The sequence below is a fragment of the Monodelphis domestica genome, chromosome 1 (assembly GCF_027887165.1).
Source record: "Monodelphis domestica isolate mMonDom1 chromosome 1, mMonDom1.pri, whole genome shotgun sequence".
Taxonomy (NCBI): Eukaryota; Metazoa; Chordata; class Mammalia; order Didelphimorphia; family Didelphidae; genus Monodelphis; species Monodelphis domestica.
The window spans coordinates 157,164,505-157,184,342 of record NC_077227.1 but is presented as its reverse complement, the minus strand read 5'-3'; the positions used below and the strand labels follow the sequence as shown (position 1 = coordinate 157,184,342).

At 37.4% G+C, this 19,838-nt stretch overlaps 1 protein-coding gene across 1 annotated transcript in view; it reads right to left on the bottom strand.

Annotated features, from left to right (window-relative positions):
* The window catches only part of MAP2K1 (mitogen-activated protein kinase kinase 1), a 113,540-nt gene that overhangs the window by 29,227 nt on the left and 64,475 nt on the right, over window positions 1-19,838 (bottom strand). The window contains exons 4-5 of the mRNA XM_001367196.5: window positions 18,320-18,397; window positions 17,270-17,321 (exon numbers count right to left, since the gene is read on the bottom strand). Coding sequence (XP_001367233.1) covers window positions 17,270-17,321; window positions 18,320-18,397 — 130 coding nt within the window. The remainder of the gene's footprint in view (window positions 1-17,269; window positions 17,322-18,319; window positions 18,398-19,838) is intronic.

Genomic DNA, 19,838 nt, shown 5'->3' with positions numbered 1-19,838 from the left:
CAAAGTTGGTATGTTTACAAGACCCACTGTAGAGACTAGTCTTCCACGGGTCTTGGGGATGGGGGTGGGGGTGGGGGAATGTATAAATGTAGATTTTGAACCTTTCACTTCATTCCCCAGAAGTCTTTAGTATTTTCCAAAATTTCCTATAATCTCTTCTGCGTCTCCATGTTGGTGGGATTACATTATTGGTAATTAACTGGTGGTAACTCCTCCCATGTCCTCTTTGGGCATGAAACAGCAACCAGCAGTGATGGAGGTGAGTGGGGATTTTAAAAATGACTAACCAGCCATGAGCACATGATTTTTATTTTGTATCCTCTTTATTCCCTGATTTCTAATGATCATTTAATCAAGCTCCAAAACTATAATATTTTTATTATTTGAGATACAATTTTAATTTTTACATAAGACAGAAAGAATTCAAATACAAAGGACCCACATTCAGGGTCACATAAGACCAGGTCACATAAATGAGAGTAGATCCTGGAAAACAGTATTGCAAAAGACAAAAGATATATACTTACAATCAAGAAAAACTATGGGGGGGAGGGGGGAGGAATGGATTTTTAATGGAAGGGAGGACTTCTAAGCATTACCAATTAAAAGCCAAGCACTGAAAAAGAATTGTGACATATAGAAACCAAAGTCAGAAAAAAAAACCTAAAAAGGTAAGTTTATATGAGCAAATGGAGGGAGCTATACTATAATGAAATGCTAACATTCTAGTAAGAGAAAAAACAAGTGTTAGAACTTTTAATATGTTCAAGAGAATTACTTTTTTTTTAGAGGATTGGGTAATATATTAATTCTATTCTGAGAGTTTTAAGAAGAGAGATTTTAAGAGTATAAAAAATATACACAACAGTATCGAAAGGAAAAAGAAGGGGATGGAACTTACTATTTTTCAAAATTGGGGTATGTGAGGAGAAGAATATGCCAATGGAAGAAAGGTTGAGAGAGTGAATTTCATTTTTATCAGATGAATTGCTCACTCTTTTCTAAACCAGGCAAAAAAGTTTTGAAAACATACACACAGATACATATATACACAGAAACTCACACAGATATATACACACGCAAATACATCAAACAATAGGAAAATGTGAAGAGAAAGGAAGGAAAGAGGAGAAAGAATAGTTGAAGTCAAAACAAACTTCAACTTTACAGCATAGATTTTGAAGGGGACAGAAAAATAAAGAAAAGCAAAAAACTAGAAACTCAGAAAAATCCTGTCAACTAGGAAATGGCTGAACATATTGTCACATTATGTCTATTCTTTCTCTTTTAGAAATTATGAAACTGGGGGCAGGTAGGTGTCTCAGTGGATTGAGAGCAGGCCTAGAGATGGGAGGTCCTGGGTTCAAATATGGCCTCAGATACTTCCAAGCTGTGTGACCCTGGGAAAGTCCATTAACCTCCACTGCCTAGGCCTTACCACTTTTCTGCCTTGGAACCAATACACAGTATTGATTCTAAGATGGAAGGTAAGGGTTTAGAAATGAAACTATTTTGGAGAATTCTTCAAAAACTTGTATGAATGCATACAGAATGAAGTAAACAGAACAAGAATAAGTCATATAACACTGAAAAAAAAGACAAAAACTTTAATCAAAGTAATGGCCAATCATGTCTCTAAAGGACAGGGGTTTGGGGAAGGCTGAGAAAGGGCCATTTGAGTTGGGCTTTAAAAGATGGACAGACATTCAACAAGTAAAAGCAGGAGAGTATTCCACATACAGGAAATAGTATCATCAAAGACACAGAAACACTATAGAAATCATAGAAGGGATTGTTTGTTTTTTTTAACCCCTTACCTTCCGTCTTAGAGTCAATACTGTGCATTGGCACCAAGGCAGAAGAGTGGTAAGGGTTAGGCAATGGGGGTCAAGTGACTTGCCCAGGGTCACACAGCTGGGAAGTGGCTGAGGCCAGATTTGAACCTAGGACCTCCCATCTCTAGGCCTGGCTCTCAATCCACTGAGCTACCCAGCTGCCCCCAAAAGGGATTGTTTTTTAACTGGAGAATAGAGTATATGAAGGGGGGGAGGGGGAGTAAGAGATAAAGCTGAAAAGGTAGGGTGGTATATCAGACAGAACGTGAATGCTGAGTTAAGGAATTTGTATTTTAATTGATATGTATAGTAGGGAAGCATTAAAGAGTTTTTAATATCTGCTGATGGAAGGGGGTACTAGGTACTAAAGCCATAACGTGTAAGGCACAAACCTTGTCCTCAAGCACTTTTCCAGACTTCTTTCAGAGACTGCCTAGACACAAATGCACACATAAATAGTTGTTAAACACATGCAGAGAAGTGGGGTAGATAACAAGATCTGCAGGTAGTCAGATTCAGGAGAGGTCACTGGGGGCTGGCTCCAGTGAGGAAGGGATAGGCTTAGGGCAGTAGAACTGGAATTAGACTTTGAAGGTTAAGTAGGGGGTTGTTTAGATAAATTATTATTTTTCCTCAGTTTTCTAAGAGGACCAGTGACATCACAATTCTATCTTTTAAAGCCCAACTCAAATGGCCCTTTCTCAGCCTTCCCCAAACCCCTGCAATTGCTAATAACTTTTGCCTTCTTCCTTTTCACCATTAGAATTCATTTGTGTATGTATTTTTAGCAAGTAAATTGAGCTTGTGTTCCATGTACCTAGATGGGCTATAAGTGCCATGAGAGCCAAGACCACATGCTATCTCCAAGTGATTTTTAAAATTTATTCCTAGTTCATTACTACAGACTTCCTCCCAGAAAATCCACCACCATCTTCCATTTATACAACCCTTTTTTTGACTTGGGAGAACTGACAGAGATGGCAACTCAATAAATAAAAAAATTGTGTATGTGTGAGGTTAGCAGTATTATCCCCATTTGATATATGAAGAAACTAAAGACCAGAGGAGGAGTTAGGCCTCTCTGGGATCACAAACATTTGTGGGATGTCTAGAAAGTTTTGATCTTTTCTTTAGAGCAGCTGAATCTCTGTGCCACAAAACAATGCCGAAATGCATGCAACAGCTTGAATTCTGCTTCTTTGCCCAGTTACTGCTTAGCCACTGTCACCTAATAATAATGCTTCCCACACTGCTCACAGTACAGCAGGCACACATTTTGCTGTAAGCACCTCCCACCAAGGATAAACGTTAAATGTGCTTCCAAACCAAAAAAACCCACCCCTGCCACCCTAGTTTCTAATTAATTCAGTTCTACTGAATCTCCTACTGGTACCTGCCATCTGACAGTGAAGCTCAGCACCATCTGGGCTCTGGGGTTACCACTCCACCAACAACATAAGTATTTCTATCATGTCCTGGTGGCAATTAAAATGGAGGCCACATGTTGCATTATCACAAAATTCTTAATCTGACAATTTCCACTTATATCTGAACTTTTCATAAGAAGAGTATCAAACAGGAACAATAGCCTGGCTGCCACAATTCCAGGTTTCATTTAGAAATAAAGATTTATGCTTCATAAAAGGCAGAGTATATACCTGGGGACCAAGAGGGCACAGTGGATAAAATGCTGGGCCTGGTGTCAAGAAGACTTAAGTTCAAATCTAACCCTGACCCTTACTAGCTGTGTGATCTTGGGCAACTCATCTAGGCTCTTTTTTACCTCAGTTATCCATTTGTAAAATGGGGGTAATACCTACATCAGACAATCTATCCCCTTGGGGGGTGTAAAAAGGAATTCTTTAATTAATTTAATTTAACAGGGGACCTGGAGGTCCTCTTACCATAGAGATGTGTAGGGATTAATCAGCCCACAGTCATAGGAAGTAGGAACTGGGGAGCCCCCAGCTGAGTGTCAGTTATAGGCTGCCAGTTGCTAAGAGTTAGGAGAGTCAGTTGCTGACAGTTGGTGGATCAGTTTCTGACAGGGCTGACAACTGCAGGGAAGTTGGCTACTGGGCATGAGTTGGTTGCTGGTAGTGTAGGTTGGAGTTTAGTTGCTGGAATATAAAGGTGGGTCTGAGCTTACTGAGAGGGCTTTTGGCTTTAGCCTTTAAAAGGTTTTTTGCCTCTGAAATCTCTAGAGAGCAAGTGGTCTGTCTCTGAGGCAAGGATCTGCTGTTTGTTGACTACTGACTGTTGGACTGCTATAAAAAACTGATTGAAAGAGTGAGTGGTGGCTATCTATTATTTTAGGGAGTTAAGTAGTTAGTAAATAATTTACAGATCATGTAGGTTAGATAGGATTGGTGTTTGCTAGAAGAAGCTATCCTCAGAAGACATTAGAAATAGTTAATAGGAATTTTAGGTATATTTATAGGGTATAAGATTAGTAATCTCTTTCCTCTTTTCTATCTTTCCCTCTTTTATTATATTCTTTTACTATCTCCATTTTAATTAAATGAAATTGTTAATTGTTAAAAACTGCTAGAAGTTTTCTTTTCTCTGGCTTAAAGGGATAATATTAATTTATAACTCTACTATATTCTCATTAAAATTTAAATTATTAAAAGCTGCTCTCTTATTTTATCAAAACCCCTATTTAACCCTTATAGGGGTTTGGGGCAGGAGAAAACAGAAAGAAACGAAGGGAGAAAATCTGAATCCCAAAATGTCAGAAAGCAATTGCAAAAATTGTTTCCATGTGTAACTGAAAAAATTCATTATTTTTTAAAATAGGGATAATAATAGCACTTAATCTCCCATGGTTATTGTAAAGATCAAATGAGATAACATTTGTAAAGTATTTAGCATTGTACCTAGAACATAGTATTACAAAAATGCTAGCTATTACTATTACCACTACCTCTATTACTTCTTTTCTCTATGTCTTCTTTAAGCCAAAAGTCTATGTCTCCTGAAACCTATTAGATTTGGCCTTAGCCACCTGTCCAGCAGAGGGTCACGCCAAAGGGCTGAACAGTTTAGAGAAGGTGAGGACCATAGGACCTATCTCTAACAGCCCATGGTATTTGAAGAAGTAATTTTATCAGCCAGGTATAGATTAAGTAAGATTTGACAAAAGTAAAACATTTTCCTTCCTAACCATACCTTACCTCTAAAGTAAAGAAGTTTGTTTTACTCTTCTTATTTGGAATTCCTTTTATCTCTCTAGGCATGACTGTTTAGCTTTCTCACATGATTAGTAGGGTTCCCATGGAAAAGTCTTTAAGAGTTTCAATTTCTTCATCTATAAAATGTCCGTTTACATTTTATAGTGCTGTTGTAAAATCAAACTGAAGAACAAGTACGAAGAAGTTTCTATTTGCATGACCTCAATTAAGAAGTATTGGGAGGGTGATGTTAACAATGTGAAGAGCTATCAAATGGAAGGTAGCTTTAGATTTGTTCTGACTAGCACTAAAAGGCAGAATTATAACCAAAGGGAGAAAATTATAGAAAGCAAGATTTCCTGTTAGCATACAGAAAAACATACTAATATGTGATGCAATAGAAACATCACAAGACTTGGTGATTTGGATTTGAATTCCAATTCTACACTGTGTGACTATGGGCAAAACACACTTTCCTAGCCTCAATTTCTTACTTTTTTGTTATTGTTACTGAAAAAAGCACTTTATAAACTTTTAAATCCATAGAAATTTGAATTATTATAATTAGTAGGACTATCTAAACATAAAATGGGTTGACTCAGGGGGGTTAGTGAGTATTCCAGCCCTGGGAGTTTTCAAGCAGAGATTGAATGACCACTTGTCAGGGATATTATTAAAATAGAATTCCTGTATTGGATGAAAATATTTTAAATGTATTAGGAAATATCACTATTTAGGGAGAATGCCCCAGAGTGCCATCCTTGCCCCAAAGACTAGTTCTTTGATGGAGAACCATATTCCTTCATAATTTTAAGTTATAGCATTGAGAGGGACTCACTCCTTTCAGTATCTTCTGAAACTGACCTTTGACTTCTCTGGACTAGCCATGTGAAATGTGCATTTAGCGCTAACTTTTCACGGTTTACTGTAGGCTAGAGTTTCCATATACACTCTAACTAGGCAATGATGCAGGACCTTGGTAGATAACCACTGGCATCAATACTATCATTTTGCCTTTGAACTTCCCTATATTCCTGGACAATTTGGGTTGTGTAATACAGACTTAGTTTATTATGTGAAGTTTTAAAAAGACCTAAATAAAGTTTTAGGAAGAAGAAAAGTCACTCTGTTCTTCTGTCTCCTTATCTCCACAAAAGGAAGAATTAGAAAGAAAATTGGCTTTTATCCATAGGAAGAGAGTTTAGATAGATGGAAGGAAGAACTGATTGGCAGCAAGGAAGATTCAACACTTACTAGAGTTTCCAGGAAACACCAGCTCATTCTTTTCTCTCTTCCTTAGTAACAGAGCTGAGCAAAAATATCTGCTCAGTACCAGAACCTCATTCTATTTTAATCATTCAGGAAAGACTTCCAACATCCTGACCCTTCTGTGTAACATACTCGGGCAACTAGAATATACAAAGTGGAGAGGCCAGTTCATGCTGAGGCAGAAGTCTGTCCTCTGGTCTCTCCCATCCAAGAGAGACAATTTTACCAAAGCTTTCTGTGGCTGGGTTGAAGCCAAACTCCTCATTAGCAGACATCTGTTCACTGACTCTCCTGGCTCCTGAAATTGCTTTTGGTGCCAAGAAGTAACAAAGTCATTGATGAGGCCAGAAAAGAGTTCCTGGAAGAAGCACTGTGGCACTCAATCCAGTCCTAAATACAAACTTGCATTTGGCTGAGAATAAAATCGAGGGCACCCCAAGCGCATGGTTTGAATGAGCAGGTAAGGGCGCTAGGGCTAGAACAGCTCTCTCTGCCAATGCTATTTCTGAGGTTAGGCAGCAGGACAGAACTAACCTACATTTTCTGCCCATTTCTATGTAAGACTCGATCTGTGATCTAGGCAAATCACCTAACTTCTCTGGGGCTGAATTTCTTCATCGATAAGACAGGGATAATCGATCTCTACTCTATGTGCATCAAAGGAATGTATGTGAAAGCTCTTGGAAAAGTACAAATACATTTAGAAGTGAAAAAGATTATCATAAGGAAGCAGATCCTGCCTCTACTTAATTCTTCTATTGTCAAAAGCATAACTAAGAATGTAATCATGGCACAGTAGACCATAGTGCTAGACTTAGAGTCAAGAAGACCTGAATTCAAAACAGTCTCAGTGACTTACTAGCTTTGTAACCCTAGACAATTCTCTTAATCACTGCCTCAATTTCCTTTTCAGTAAAATGGAGATAACAATAGTACCTACTTTCTAGGATTGCTATAAGGACAAAATGAGATAATATTTATAAAGTGCTTTGTAGGGGCAACTAGGTGGCTCAGTGGATAGAAAGCCAGGCCTAGACATGGGAGGTCCTGAGTTCAAATTTGACTTTAAACACTTCTGGGCTGTGTGACCCTTGGCAAATTACTCAACACCCATTGCTTAGCTCTTATTGCTTTCTGCCTTGGAAATTATTAAGACAGAAGGTAAAGAGTTTTTTAAAAAAATTCAGTGTTGGACTTCCGGGTAAACATGGCTGCAATTTAGACGCCACATGCTTCCTCTCCCCGGCACCAAACGAAATAGACTACATCAAAGGAGCATAAAAATCACCTTTGGAGGAACAGAAGGACTCCCCAGTACCCCAAAGAGGCGAAGGTACGTGGGGTTTGAACATTTCCACACTATAATAAGAAGGAGGAAAAGCTTGCACAGAAACATGAACTGAGCCGCCCTCCCCCCCCACACACCTCCCCAGAAGAAAACCAAACTAGAGATCCTAAAAATTAAGGGAGAAATTAATAAAATCGAAAGTGATAGAACTATTGAGCTAATAAACAAGACTAGAAGCTGGTACTTTGAAGAAACAGACAAAATACTGGTCAATCTAATTAAAAAAAGGAAAGAAGAAAGGCAAATTAACAGCATCAAGGATGAAAAGGGGGATCTCACCTCCAATGAAGAGGAAATTAAGGCAATCATTAAAAACTACTTTGCCCAACTATATGGCAATAAATATACCAACCTAGGTGATATGGATGAATATTTACAAAACTATAAATTGCCTAGACTAACAGAAGAAGAAATAGTTTTCTTAAATAATCCCATATCAGAAAAAGAAATCCAACAGGCCATCAAAGAACTTCCTAAGAAAAAAATCCCCAGGGCCTGATAGATTCACAAGTGAATTCTATCAAACATTCAAAGAACAGCTAACTCCAATACTATACAAACTATTTGACATAATAAGCAAAGAGGGAGTTCTACCAAATTCCTTTTATGACACAAACGTGGTACTAATTCCAAAGTCAAGCAGGCCAAAAACAGAGAAAGAAAATTATAGACCAATCTCCCTAATGAATATAGATGAAAAAATCTTAAATAGGATACTAGCAAAAAGACTCCAGCAAGTGATCAGAAGAATCATTCACCATGATCAAGTAGGATTCATACCAGGGATGCAGGGCTGGTTCAATATTAGGAAAACCATCCACATAATTGACCACATCAACAAGCAAAACCAACAAAAATCACATGATTATTTCAACAGATGCAGAAAAAGCCTTTGACAAAATACAACACTCATTCCTATTGAAAACACTGGAAAGCATAGGAATAGAAGGGCCGTTCCTAAAAATTATAAACAGTATATATCTAAAACCATCAACTAATATCATCTGCAATGGGGATAAACTAAATCCATTCCCATTAAGATCAGGAGTGAAACAAGGATGCCCATTATCACCTTTATTATTTGACATTGTATTAGAAACACGAGCAGTAGCAATTAGAGAAGAAAAAGAAATTGAAGGCATTAAAATAGGCAAGGAGGAGACCAAAGTATCGCTCTTTGCAGATGACATGATGGTCTACCTAAAGAATCCTAGAGATTCAACCAAAAAGCTAATCAAAATAATCAACAACTTTAGCAATGTTGCAGGATACAAAATAAACCCACATAAGTAATCAGCATTTCTATATAATTCCAACACAGCTCAGCAGCAAGAACTAGAAAGAGAAATCCCATTCAAAATTACCTTAGACAAAATAAAATACTTAGGAATCTATCTCCCGAGACAAACACAGGAACTATATGAACACAACTACAAAACACTCTCCACACAACTAAAACTAGACTGGAACAATTGGAAAAACATTAACTGCTCATGGGTAGGATGAGCCAATATAATAAAAATGACCATCCTACCCAAACTCATCTATTTAGTGCCATACCCATGGAACTTCCAAAATTTTTTTTTACTGATTTAGAAAAAACCATAACAAAGTTCATTTGGAAGAACAAAAGATCAAGGATATCCAGGGAAATAATGAAAAAAAAATACAAAGGAAGGGGGCCTTGCAGTCACAGATCTTAGACTATATTATAAAGCAGCGGTCACCAAAACAATCTGGTACTGGCTAAGAGAAAGAAAGGAGGATCAGTGGAATAGACTTGGGATAAGTGACCTCAGCAAGACAGTATATGACAAACCCAAAGATCCCAGCTTTTGGGACAAAAATCCACTATTTCATAAAAACTGCTGGGAAAATTGGAGGACAGTGTGGGAAAGATTAGGTTTAGATCAATACCTCACACCCTACACCAAGATAAATTCAAAATGGGTGAATGACTTGAACATAAAGAAGGAAACTATAAGAAAATTAGGCGAACACAGAATAGTACACATGTCAGACCTTTGGGAAGGGAAAGACTTCAAAACCAAGCAAGACTTAGAGTTACAAAATGCAAAATAAATAATCTGGAATACATCAAATTAAAAAGCTTTTGTACAAACAAAACCAATGTAACCAAAATCAGAAGGGAAGCAACAAATTGGGAAACAATCTTCATAAAAACCTCTGACAAAGGTTTAATTACTCAAATATACAAAGAACTAAATCAACTGTACAAAAAATCAAGCCATTCTCCAATTGATAAATGGGCAAGGGACATGAACAGGCAGTTCTCAGCCAAAGAAATCAAAACTATTAATAAGTACATGAAAAAGTGCTCTACATCTCTTATAATCAGAGAGATGCAAATCAAAAGAACTCTGAGGTATCACCTCACACCTAGCAGATTGGCTAACATAACAGCTATGGAAAGTAATGAATGCTGGAGGGGATGTGGCAAAGTGGGGACATTAATTCATTGCTGGTGGAGTTGTGAATTGATCCAGCCATTCTGGAGGTCAATTTGGAACTATGCCCAAAGGGTGATAAAAGACTGTCTACCCTTTGATACAGCTATAGCACTGCTGGGTTTGTACCCCAAAGAGATAATAAGGAAAAAGACTTGTACAAGAATATTCATAGCTGCACTCTTTGTGGTGGCCAAAAATTGGAAAACGAGAGGATGCCCATCAATTGGGGAATGGCTGAACAAATTGTGGTATATGTTGGTGATGGAATACTATTGTGCTAAAAGAAATAATAAAGTGGAGGAATTCCATGGAGACTGGAACAACCTCCAGGAAGTGATGCAGAGTGAAAGGAGCAGAACCAGGAGAACATTGTACACAGAGACTGATACACTGTGGTACAATTGAAGGTAATGGACTCCTCCACTAGGGACAATGCAATGTCTCTGAACAATCTGCAGGGATCTAAAAAATACTATCCACAAGCAGAGGATAAACTGTGGGAGTAAAAACAACGAGGAAAAGCAACTGCCTGACTACAGTGGTGGAGGTGATAGGACTGAGGAGAGACTCTAAATGAACACTCTAGTGCAAATACCAACAACATGGAAATGGGTTAGAAACAGGAACACATGTGATAACCAGTGGAAACGTGCGTCGGCTATGGGAGAGGGAAGGGGGGAAGGGAGGAAAAGAAGATGATCTTTGTTTCCAGTAAATAATGTTTGGAAATGACCAAATAAAATAATGTTAAAAAAATTAAGTGTTTATAAACTTTAAAGTGTTAAATAGAAAATATATATAATATGTAAATGTCAGCTGGCTAAGAATATAGAGCTAGAGAGTATAAGGTTATCAACAGATATTTATCTCACAATGAAAATAAAAGGCCTAGCTAGTTTGGAGATGGAAAAATTGGCCAATGACACACAGCATTCCTACACACTGAAAAGTGGGGCATGAAACCAAAGAAAGTTTTTAGCTCTCAAACTTTTTTCCAGATAATTGTTGAGTCTGAATATGTCTTTTTAGGCAAAGTTACTGAGTGCCAAGCACACAGTTAATAAGGAGCTGCTGATTAATTCCAAGTTGTCCTCCTTGTCTGTGCTGTCTCAGGAAGTCCTAAAGGATGAAGGAAGGTGGGAGGCACAACATATGAAGGAGGGAAGGAGCTCTGGACTGGAAATCAGAAAACCTGGATGGCTTCCCAGAACATCCATCAATCTATTACCAATATTATGGCTAGGAAATGGGCTGGAGAGGTTGGCAAGGGTCTTGGGTTTGTTGTATAAAATAGAATTATGTAACAGAAGTTCATGGTTTCACATATCCTACTTTTTGTTCTTATTTTCTACTGAAAATGTATTGCTGATTGCTGTTAAACCCACAAATCATTTTTTCGGTGACATGTAGCTCAGGAATATATTATTCAAGTGCTTTTGCAACCTCTGGTTCTCCAAGACCTTTTCACTTCTGTTTAGAATATTTTATGAATAATAGGCATTATAAAACCTTCTGCAGCAAAACCAAAAAGGTCTTTGGAGAACCAGAGACTACAAAAGCATTTGATAACACATGCCTGAGGTGCCCAACACTAAGAAAATTCCCTACCATCTCTTCTAAACATTTTCTTGGTTTCCATGGGAAGGTTTATGGACAGCATGGTATTAAAAGTTGCTAACATAGCACTTTGCATTTGAAAAAAGTTTTGTTTTACTTTGTAGAGTAGGCTTGCTTTTTTTTTAAAGAACAATTATGAGTTTTCAAAAATGCATCTTAGTAAGTTAGTTTGGGATTGACAAACACAACTAAATCATATGAACGATCTGTAAACCAGTCATGGCAAACCCAATAGCTAAACCTGAATGTGATGGAAACCAATCAATATTTGGTCAGAATTTCCATGGATTGGAGGGTAGATAGGTGGTCCAAAGATGGGAGGTCCTGGATTCAAACTTGACTTCAGATACTGCCTAGTTGTGTGACCTTGGGCAAGTCACTTAACCCTCATTGCCTAGATCTTATCATTATTCTGCCTTAGAACCAATACATGGTATTGTACAGAAGGTAAGGGTTAAAAAAAAAAGAATTTCCATGGATTGGGGAAGAATATTTGTACAATATTCCCTATACCTCCTTTTCTCTGAAAGAACCATGGGGAGATAAATCTTTTTTTCTTGGTTTCCTAGACCAAACTCAATGACCACTAAGGTCCCTTTAAGCATTAAACTTGTGATTTCATGATCTCAGATCTCCCCATCTCTTCAAACAGGCTTCCCCTATGAGTAAGGATTTAACTTTTACACGATGGGTTAAGGTTTTAGCGAATAACTGAACGAGAATATTACACAAAAGCAAGGAATGAAAAAGGGTTTAAGAAAGCAAATCTGAGTCAAACCTAATACGGCCAGCCCATTTTAATTAAGCAGAAAATCCAAGATCTGACAGTAATTGAGACAGAGTCATTGCTATTCAAGGATCTTGATAAGTTAGGCAATGAGACATCTATCAACCCATGAAATTCATCCTAGGCCTTCCCCCTCTCCTATATTGCAGTTATCAAGGATGAAGGCTGAGGCAACTAGGAAATTAAGGAAATATTAGTCACCATTTTTTTTCCTTCTGTGAACAATGGTGTGATCCCATGGAAACATAGAATATATGAGCTGGAAAATACCTTCTGAGGTGATCTGGTACAATCCTTATCTAACTCAGGAACCCCATCTCCAAAAAGTAATTCACTAAGTCCTAATGCAGCCCACTCCACTTCTGTTCAGCTTCAATTGTCAGAGAGATTTTTCTTATATCCAATTTTTTAAAACACCATTTCAAATTCTGTCTTAGAAATAGATATTAAATATTGATTCCAAGGCAGAAGAGTGATAAGAGCTAGGGAGTGGGGTTAAGTGACTTGCCCATGGCCACACAGATAGGAAGTGTCTGAGGCCTGATGATTTCCCTTCTCTGGGCCTGGCTCTCAATCCACTGAGCCACCTACCTGCCCCCTATAGTTACCATTTTTTTAAACATTCATTTGTAAAACTTTTGAGTTCCTAGTAGTGCCTCTCCCACCCATTGAGAAGGCAAGCAATATGATACTCATTATCCATATGAAGTCACATAAAACATATTTTCATATTAAATGGATACTTACTCTTCTCTGAGTTGCTAAAAACAATGCAAATGTGTCACCTATAAATACTTTTATATCTGTACACTTAAAAACTTGGAGACAGAATTTTCTAATCTATTTTAAGTATCTTCCAAAGAGTTCCAAGTCTATAAAAATGCAATACCTTCCAATTAGTCTGTGGGAGAAACTGCCTAACATCGGGAAAGAGGGAAATTTGCTACCTGAATTTCAACAAGGCCTTTGTGTAACTGGTGGACAGAACTGAACAATGACTATCATCATTTTGAATGTATAGCACATGAAACACTGTTTTTTCCATTTGAAGTTAAATATCTGTATATGGTATCTCTTTTCATTTATGGCAGTGATTACAATAAAATTTAAAAACTAACTGAACTTAGAATTTGGCCTCCAAATTGCTATATCACAAAGTATCAAACCAAGATTTTAAAAAATAATGAAACCTATTTAATCACACCGATCTCACCAAAATAGGATATTTTAATGAGAACAAAAAAGCCATTAAAACTATTTTCTTTTTTTAAATTTAAATTAATTTATTTAGTCAATTTATAACATTATTTCTTGGTTACAAGAATCATATTTTTTCCCTCCCTCCCCTACCCCACCCTTCCCGTAGCTGACAGACAACATTAAAACTATACATATCCTTTGGGAAAGGAAAGATTTTAAAACCAAGCAAGACTTAGAAAAAGCCACAAAATGTAAAATAAATAATTTTGATTACATCAAATTAAAATTTTTGTACAAACAAAACCAATGTAACCAAAATTAGAAGGGAAGTGACAAATTGGGAAATAATCATAACAAAAATCTCTGACAAAGGTCTAATTACTCAAATTTATAAAGAGCTAAATCAATTGTACAAAAAATCAAGCCATTCTCCAATTGATAAATGGGCAAGAGACATGAATAGGCAATTTTCAGTCAAAGAAATCAAAACTATTAAAAAGCACATGAAAAAGTGTTCTAAATCTCTTATAATCAGAGAAATGCAAATCAAAAGAACTCTGAGGTATCACCTCACACCTAGCAGATTGGCTAACATGACAGCTGTGGAAAGTAATGAATGCTGGAGGGGATGTGGCAAAGTGGGGACACTAATTCATTGCTGGTGGAGTTGTGAATTAATCCAACCATTCTGGAGGGCAATTTGGAACTATGCCCAAAGGGTGATAAAAGACTGTCTACCCTTTGATACAGCTATAGCACTGCTGGGTTTGTACCCCAAAGAGATAATAAGGAAAAAGACTTGTACAAGAATATTCATAGCTGCACTCTTTGTGGTGGCCAAAAATTGGAAAACGAGGGGATGCCCTTCAATTGGGGAATGGCTGAACAAACTGTGGTATATGTTGGTGATGGAATACTATTGTGCTCAAAGGAATAATAAAGTGGAGGAATTCCATGGAGTCTAGAACAACCTCCAGGAAGTGATGCAGAGTGAAAGGAGCAGAACCAGGAGAACATTATACACAGAGACTGCTACACTGTGGTACAATCAAATGCAATAGACTTCTCCATTAATGGCAATGCAATGATCCTGAACAACTTGGAGGGATCTATGAGAAAGAACATGATCCACATTCAGAGGAAAAACTGTGGGAGTAAAAACACCCAAGAAATACAACTGCTTGAATACATGGGTTGAGGGAATATAGCTGGGGATGTAGATTCTAAATGAACATCCTAATGCAAACACCAACAACATGGAAATAGGTTTCGATCAAGGACACATTCCAGTGGAATTGCGAGTCAGCAATGGGAAGGGTGGGGAGGAGGGAAGGGAGGGAAAGAATATGATTCTTGTAACCAAGGAATAATGTTCTAAATTGACTAAATAAATTTTAAAAAGAAAGGGAATTTCTCTAACTCTTGCTACTGGGATGAGTAAAAAAAAATATTATTTCATATTTTAAAATGCATATTTTTGCATAAGTTTCATGTACCTAGTTATTCATAAGCACTAAATATATAATTTAAAAATAAGTAAATAGGCAAATACTGGGGTATAATGCTAAAAATATTTGTTAAGAGGGATGTGCAATGAGAAAAGTAATGGGGGAGGGAGGGTGGTGGATAAAGCTAGGTGAGTGGTAGAGCACCAGGCCAGGAGTCAGGAGGACCTCAGACACTTCCTAGCTGGTTGTGCAAGTCACTTAACCTCAACTCCTTAGTCCTTGGCATTCTTCTGTCTTAGAACTTATACTACGACAGAAGGTAAGAGTTTGGTAAAAGTTTGGGGACTAGAGTTTGGATTTTTTGGATTTCTGGAGGGCTAGGGATTCAGAGGTAAATTTCAACTCAGTTTAAGACCATCCTAATGATGGGCTTGGAAACCTCTTCATCCTGGAAAAATCACTTCAGTCCTGAAATTCACACCCTGAAAGAGTCATCCTTCCCCACTGCACCTCCCTCTTATTAGATGGCTCTACCCATACCCTCTATTTAAGGAGCATGCTCCATCCTGCAGTCTCTTCATTCCCTATCACTGCAAGCACTGCAGCCAGACTTCTCCACTTTTCTAGCTATATTTTCTGCTTATTGAGTACTAATAAAGGAATGTGTGAATGGAAAAGTTTTTAAGTGTTTATTATGTGCAAAGTACTGAGCTTTGGAATCAAACTGAAGAGTAGCATAATTTCTGATTCAAGGAGGCCACATTGTAATAGGGAGAGAAAACGCATGTGGGAAGTTTTAGCTGCAGGTCAGACAACAAACAGGGCCCTTTGGTCCTTTTAAAGGAGCTAAGCAATATAGATATAATATTATCAAATATAAGATAAATGGACAAAACCCTTATCCATTTCTTATACTAAACCATTTGACAGAGACAAGGCCTTTGAGATGGAATATCTCACTGTAATAATTGAGTTCCTTGATTAAGTTTCTCTGTCAAGAAGAAGCTGGACAGTGGATAGAATACTAGGTGTAGAGTTGGAAGGACAAGGGTTCAAATCTAGATTCATATACTTCCTAGCTGTGTATCCCTGGACAAGTCACTTAATTCCAATTGCCTAGCTCTTGCCAGTCTTCTACCTTAGAACTGACACTTACAAGTTGATTTTAAGACAAAAGATAAGGGTTTAAAATTTTTAAGAAGAAACTCGACCAATTTAAAGGCAAAGTTGAACAGGGAAGTCCTGCTTTACAAAAGGTTTGGACTAAGTGACTTCTAAAGTACTTTTCAACACTAAGATTTTATAATTTTCCTATCTAGAAAAATTACATCATCACTTTAAGTGAAATAGAGTTTGGGTTAAGGGGAAAATGAGGCACAACCTAATCTTATACAAGTGAAAAAGCATCAAAGCCCTTGAAAGAGGATTGAAATTCCAGTCTCCTTTGCTTCACCTCTGCTCTTCACCTCAGAAAAATTAGTGTTTCCACACAATTAACATTATGTTTTCTGCACATAATATGCTACTAACCAAATGCCAATATGTGTTTTGTAAATCTTTCTTTTTCTTTCATTGGAGAGTCTGCTTGCCCTGAAGCATCCATGTTCTCTTTCTCCCTTTTCCTCATTTGATCAGTGGCATGCATTTGCAAAGTGGTTAGTTGAAGGAGAGATACAATCTAGACTACAAAATAGGCAAAGCTATGGATAACACGTAGATTGAACCCATAACTCTGGCCTACTTGATGAGCAGAGTACTAGAGGCTATTTCCCAAACAATATATTGTGGCACAATAGTATGTGGCAATATCCTGGTTTCCTCACTGCCTTTCCACTCAAGAAAGAGGAAACGGTCAGTTAAGCATTTATAAATCTGTTATACTGCTAGACAGAAGGTGGGCTGAACACAGGTAAGCCTCCCCCTCCCACTGTCAGTACTTCTTTTATGTTCCAGAAAGTATACAGGTGTCAGTCACCCAAAAAAGGTTATAATATATTCACACTAACAAACTATCTTAAGTCACAGAAAAGGTAAAAAAAGTTATATTTTAAGCCTAGATAGTTAAAAGGCTGTTTTACTAGCATTCAAAACAATGTCTTTTTCAAAAAAGTAAGCCCTTACCTCTGTGCATTATCTTATGCTTCTCTCTCAGATATGTAAGACCCTTTATTACCTAGTGGAGAAGAAATAAGGATATTTGATTGAAAGGTCAAATACGTACAAAAATCCACAAACATATGTTTGATAACACTGTGTAAATTGTCCAAGAGACAATATCCATCAGTACAATATTAAGCTAAGATGATAAAACTATAGGAGAGGAAGAGAGAGGGAGAAGGTTTGAGGGTTCGTTGGATTTGAGGTACATGTTGACATTCAGATACAGATATCAAACAGGCAGCTAGAAATATCAGACTGAAGGATGGGCAACTAGGTCACTCAGTGGATAGAGAGCCAGGCTTGAAGGCAAGAGGTCTTGGGTTCAAATGTGGCCTCAGTCACTCCCTGACTATTTCACTGCTAGCTCTTACTGCTCTTTTGCCTTGGAACTGATACTGATAAATTCCAAGACAGAAAATCAGGTTTTTAGAGAAAGGAAGTATCAGCCTGGGGAGAAACTGAGGATGAAGATATAGATTTGGGAGGAATTAAGGTAATAAGTAAAGCCATGAGAATAGATTACCCCAAGGAAGAAAGAGTACAGAAAACATATTCTTTCTTTTCTTAAAAGTATGGTCAGCCTAAAAAAGAATATTTGTAAGTTCTCTTCAGAAAGAGAATTCAGGGGACAGCTGGGTGACTCAGTGGATGGAGAGCCAGGTTCAAACCTGGCCTCAGACAATTCCTAGCTGTGTGACCCTGGACAAGCCACTTAACCCTCCTTGCCTAGCCCTTACCACTCTTCTGCCTTGGAACCAATACATGGTATTCACTCTAAGACAAACCGTAAGAGTTTAAAAAAGGGGAGAGCGTATTCTCAACACAAAAAGCAGTAAAGTCACATGGCTGAGGGAGGGGAGGGTGAGGGAGAAAAAGAGAAAGAGAGAGATTGATTCAGCAAGGCCAATGATAAGCCTTTCTAGAGTCTTTTTTCCCTCAGTTGACTTCTTCCTTTCTTCCTCATCTTTATTAATTACCTTGGGCAAAATTTCAAGGAAGACAAATACTTACAGCAATGCTAACTTTCCCCAAGATCTGCTCAGGAATTCTTCCAGCTTTCTTAAGGACCTGATCCAAAGATCCACCATCCTAAAAATAAAATAACAGTGTTTCAGACACGTTGAAGGAAATGCAAAGCAAACACTCCTTTTAGTTAAAGACAAATGTCTTGTTTTCTTCAATTGAACAGACAACCAACAAAATGTATTGAGTGATAAATGGGTCAGCTGTTATAGAAAGAGAAATGCACATGAAACGTCTCCTTTTTTAAAAAGCTATCTAATTAAAGACATTCATTACACAAATGAAAAATTTACAATACAAGATTTAAGCAGCTTAAGACAATGAGATTTCATGAAAAAAGAAGAGATTGCTAACTGAACAGCATAGATAATACATGCTTGAAGTATGCAAAATATTACTTTGAGCTAAGGTAGTTCGAGACAACTTTTTAGGAGAGTTAAGTGCTAATGATTCGTCACAGAATTAATGATTCAGCCTACCATGAGTTATCAATAACTAATGATTAATTGAAAATCATAGAAGGTGTGATCTGCATTACTTTGACATCTAAAATACTAACTGAAGATAGCAATCTGTATTCTTTTATTACAATCAATGAACTCCAAAGAAAAATGCCAAATATTAAATGTTTCCTATCCTTTTCATTTTGGTTTGAGAATTTGATGGGTACTTGAGTCGAAGTCCCTAATATGTTCAGTGCCAATGTATAAACATATTCAGATTTACCTGGCTTTAGGTAATCAATAATTATACAATGATAAGTCAAATGAATTGCAAACAATAACCATTTCTAAAATGATCCTGAGAAACAGACAATTCCTAAAGATGACAGAATTTTCCTAAATCTGTAGTGCAACCATTGAGTCAGTTATTATCATTAACAACTGAACCCCCTATACATAAAGAACCCTGTGCTAAATTACAGGGTTATAATAAAGCACAAAACCCAGTCAAATGCCATACAACAAAGAGGTCTTGAAATTTGGGACTCCCAACACAAGGACCCTCCAGAAAACAAGGAAATCCAAGCTGCTGGTCCCTAGTCAAGAAGCCAGATCAAAACACCCCGCACAAACTGCCTTTTGTCTCATACCTACTTATTTTACTCTAACCTAGATTTTCCTTCATGAGAAGAACAAGAGGCACCATTCAGTTTCAAGGTTTTCAAGCTTGTTTAGTGAGTCCTATTGCAGAAATAACTGGACTTCAAAATTCAGCAAGTCACCAGACTGACAGGTAGAGCTTCATGGTCTCAGGCATATAAACTGGAGAGGCCAGGTAAGAAGGGTTTGAATCCCATCTCTAATATTAAGAGGCAAGGTAGGGGGAGAGGGGCAACAATAGCAAATCCCTCAAGGAATAGACTTGGGGGAAAAAAAAACAAATACAAAAAAGACTATGTAAAAAGAGACAGGATATTTCTATGTCTCATAAAGATAATGAATATCAAGGCTTTCAGTAATTAATGTAAAGAATGTCAAAAGAAGAGATCACAGTCAGTAAAGCT